The sequence below is a fragment of the Pygoscelis adeliae genome, unplaced genomic scaffold (genome assembly GCF_000699105.1).
Source record: "Pygoscelis adeliae isolate BGI_AS28 unplaced genomic scaffold, ASM69910v1 Scaffold242, whole genome shotgun sequence".
Taxonomy (NCBI): domain Eukaryota; kingdom Metazoa; phylum Chordata; class Aves; order Sphenisciformes; family Spheniscidae; genus Pygoscelis; species Pygoscelis adeliae.
In genome coordinates, this window is record NW_008824369.1 from 3,612,831 (window position 1) to 3,617,428 (window position 4,598).

The window sequence follows — 4,598 nt, forward strand, 5'->3', positions numbered from 1 at the left end:
AAGCAAGGCATGGAAACTTGTTCCAGTTATTAAGGTCTTAATAATTTGTTTAGTGATCAGTCCAGAAGTAGCATTTGTATCCTTTAGAACAATCTATTACATTTAAAAAACTTTTATGCAGTAAGTGCTTTTTATCTACAATTGAGGTACTTTATAATCTCCCGGTGATTCAGCCTGCACAGCAAAATAATAGCACCCAGGATTTTCAAGTTGTTAGTGCCACAGATGCATGCAGTGGGACTGATTCACACAGTATTTTTGTAGTACACCATATTGTGGCACTATTGACAAGTTAACAGTTCTGGTGCCTGCAGCAGTTCCAGTTGCCCCAGTAACATTAAACAGGTTATACGAATGCCATCCAAAAAGATGCATGATAGAACTATACCATGGTATCGAAGATGACAGCATATTAAATGATCGCTTGCATGCCTGTATGCTTCATTTTTGTGGGGCTTTTATTTTTTGGTATTTCCTGTTTAATCCTCAAAGCCAGAGAATGCAGAGGTAGGCCTACTAGTCTTGGAATGCTATTTATTCAACTAACTGGACTTTTTTCCAGTTTGATGCAATTTTATTGCTAACCAGTATAGGAATGAACCTCCCACATGATCCCAGTCTGAATCTCCCCTTAAAAACAAAACCTATGCTTGACCATAGCATTTCCCAGAAAAAAAAAAAAATTCTTCACAGGCTGCTGATGCAATTATTGCTTATTATACTGGATTCTCTTAGTAGTTGTCTCGTGTTAAATTCAAGTTCCCTGTGGCATGAACCATCTTTTTATTCCACGTTTGAACAGTGCTTAGAACAGCAAGTCTTAGTCTGTGTCTACAGACGCTAGGAATTATGGAACAATTAATCTATCTTCTCTCCCCGCTGCACATCCTCCCCCCCATCCCCAGTGCTGTAACATGGAAATTGTTACATTTTTAGCCTAAGGAAATGAGGTTTATACAATCATCCTGTGACAATTTTACCTAGTCATTTTATTTATACTTCAGCCATTTACCAATCTCAAGATACTTCAGAGACAGACTTAAAAAATATGCAACATCAAGATTCAAAAAGGCATCTATTAGTGGAGACAGATGGGTACCTAAGGGCTGCAACATGAGTTTAACTACAGTATTAGACACTAAAAAACCCACACAGAGGAGCAGCATGAGGAAACAGACAGAATTTCACTGCTGAATTTCTCTAGTTTTTCTATAGCTGCATCGAGTTCCTTTGTAAGAGTTTAAGGGAGACTATACAAAGCCATTTTTCTATCTTCTACCTAACTCCTCTAATTAAACATTGATAGCATATCCAGGCATGAAGAATTTCACCTGTAACTGCCTTTTTTTTTTCCTACTTAAAGAAAAGCTGAATGAAGTCTGGGGACAGAACACCTGAAACAAAGAATTCTACCTGCAGATTAAAGCATAATTAATGTCAAAATCATAAAGATACATTTATTAGAACAATCAGGATATCATCCCATATCATCTTCCAAGAACTAGTAACAGTGGTATAAGGTGCACGGATCAGTACCTTGTTTCACTGAACAGAGAAGAGAGAAAAAAGTATCTCCATCTTGTACATAGGAAGAAAAAGGAGTGGATTATGAACAGCTGTCAGAAACATACTCCATACCAGAAGTACAGCTATTTTGGCACAAGAGCATGAAAACCTAACAACAAGAAAGCAAGGAAGATAGCACATTTTTAAGCTCACTGTCATCTTTCAGTTGCTTATCCAAGTTTCACTTGCAGACGTCAGGATGAAAAGAAACAGCCAAATAGCAGCAGCCGGAATGGGTGTTGCATTCACTTCAAAAGATCTGCATGCAGGAATAGTTTGCCAGTATCAATATAGCGCAAGCTGGCAGGACTGGAAAGTTACAAATTAAATGTGCCTTCATCAGTGACCTACTATGAACAGACCTACTGAGCTGCTAAAATATTTTTAGTTCAACCAATTCCTGCCTTTTTTGGTTCCTCTTGCTCTTCCAGTTTATCCAGTCATGTGCACTTTTCCACTCCCTCTTACTGCCATGCAGTTTTTCAAGTTTGGCTCCAATTACCACTTGTTTCTGTTGCTGAAGCACTCAGATTTACAGCATTATTACAAACAGCTCTTATGTGACTAAATCTTGCACGTAGCAAGCAATCTTTCAACTGAAGAGAGATTTATACAGCAGGGAACTTTTTTCCTCCCACCATGAAGATGGACATACTCACCAGCTGATACTCGCTCCTACGGCTGAAGGCTTCCTTGATTCCCAAATCCCTCCACAGCGCGCCCAGTGCAGGTACATACAGCTGGAAGGTGGCAGGCTCTATGGGCATTCCAGCTTTGTTTTCAAAAGCCATCAAAAACATTCCATGCTTCTCATTCTCGGTGTACTGCCAAGGGATCCCCAGTTTGTCCCGTGCATCAACCAGAACCCTGCAGCCCTAAAGAATGATTCAGATAAGAAAGTCAGTGATAAAAAGATTAAAGTGTAAAAGAACAAGGACTCAGAGGTACTTGAAGCTTTTTTTTTTTTTTACACTATTCTGGTGAGACTGAACTCAGGAGAGAGTAATAAACATTGTTTATTGCAACATCTCCAACAGAAATAAGACAGAAAGAGCTTGCTCGTGTAAGCAACTTAGCCACAATATATTTCTGCAGGTGGAAAAAAATACTAGCAGCAACAGCTTGTTGCAACAAGCAATACTACCAACAGATAACAGAAGTAAACATCAAATACGTAAGAGAAGTGTCTGGGAACTAACGTATGATCCTCATAGCTGTAGTTTTAAAAGTAACACCATGCCTGAAACCATATTCTTCCATCTTTTTCTTTGCATTTGGGTTTTGGATACCAAAAAGGACATACTAGCTTTCTCAAGCATTAGGAGATCAGAAGAACATTAAAAAAATATTGTTGAAAGAACATACCGTATATTCTGGTGAAGCAAAGTATATTGAGCATCCAAAATTAAGGAAACTTAGTAACTTCCAGTGCTGTATGCATCCACCAACTAGTTAAACATTTAGGTAAAAAAGATAGCAATACCAAAATAGCAAGATCCAAAAAGCATGTTGCTGTAAAGCACAATTTTGACACAATCTACTTGGATGCTATATAAGACAGCTATCCAAGTTTACAGATTTCTTGAAAATTTGCTGTAGATGAGCATCTTCCTTTGAGACACTTTCATCCAAATGGTTACCTCCAGTAGGAAAGCCCAGAGGCAAGAGGACTGAAGACATTGCATAGATTTCAAGCTACTAGGCCCAGTAAAGCAGGTGCAGTTTTCCATCAGCATCAGCTTACTTCTTGAACTTGCCACACACTTGCTAAGAAGTCATGACAGGTAGGTTTTGGTACTCTAATTCTGGAAAAAAAATCTGGAAGGAAAGTGATCTAGTTCTCAAATTTAACTCAGGATTACCAAGACTACTTAATTTCACATTTTGCAGTTTTTATGGAAACTTTAATTTCATATTCATGGCAACAAGCCAAACACATGAGGTTAAATAACTTTGAAACTTCAGCCTTGAATCTAACTACACCTATACTAAATAGCTTCACATGGCCAGTAGTTATTTCTCAATAGTAAGCACCATTTTAATAATGGATAGATCTGTTAATGGTGGCTTAGCATCTCAAGTACCATCTAATTCACAAGTAAAATATGTGGATTAAACTACTTTTCTCATTGTGTTATCTTTTGGTTTTACAGTTTATGAAAATAAATAAAATAAAAAAACAAAATTGAAGTTCTGTTTCCACAGCTATTCACATGAACCTCCACATTATTGGACTGATTTTTTTTTTTTATACTTCAAGCTATCAAGACTGCACGTATGTTTTCTTAACACTTGAACCTTTCACCTCTCCAGTCCTTTAACAGCACCACACAACAAGAACAGTACCCTTCCCAATGGAAATTAAGATTGGGGAGGGAAGTGAGAAGCAACTTAGTGTGAGTGTCACAGAATAGGAACTCAAAGCGAAGCATCATGGTTGTCACTATGCAACAGTGTTCCTGAAGTGCAGTTTCCCAAATGTAAATATTTATGATTCTCTAGTGATTGTTACTTTCTTTTTATAAAGCAGAGAATATATCTCTACAATACCATGAAAAGACAAATTGAATATTTACAAACTGCTGCTTTAAATTCCAGATGTAACTATTTAGTAAATCTGTCATACAGACCAAAAGCCAACTCTCATTCCTAGTTACAGAGTTTATCCCTTTATTAAGAGAAGTCTTTAGATCTGCATTACTTAACAGTGTTAACAAATGTAAGCATGAAGAAAAAAACCCACTTACAAGGTTCTGTCTCTGAATTGCAGATGCTCGCACGACGTCTCACAACCTTAGTCACTTTTGCAAACCCATCACTTGCACAGAACACCATCCCAAGTGCAAGTCAAAGTCAGTGTCAGCTCCTTGCTACCCCCAGTCGAGAACTTAGAGACTAATTTTTTCCAAAGCATTGTGGTAACAGACACTGGTGGGACACCGCTATTTCTAGGTATTTAATGCCAGGTTTGTTTCTGTTCAGCAAGAAGTGTTTATGAACAGAAACAGTTAATCGGTACTGTGTGTTGGCCA

At 37.8% G+C, this 4,598-nt stretch overlaps 1 protein-coding gene across 1 annotated transcript in view; it reads right to left on the bottom strand.

The window, feature by feature from the left end:
* Positions 1 to 2,444, bottom strand: part of GNA12 (guanine nucleotide binding protein (G protein) alpha 12) — a gene marked incomplete at its 5' end in the record, with an annotated part of 31,306 nt that extends 28,862 nt beyond the window's left edge. Inside the window, 1 exon segment of the mRNA XM_009320031.1 lies at positions 2,226 to 2,444. Within this exon segment, the coding sequence (XP_009318306.1) occupies positions 2,226 to 2,444 (219 nt within the window).
* Between the last annotated feature and the right edge of the window lie 2,154 nt (positions 2,445 to 4,598).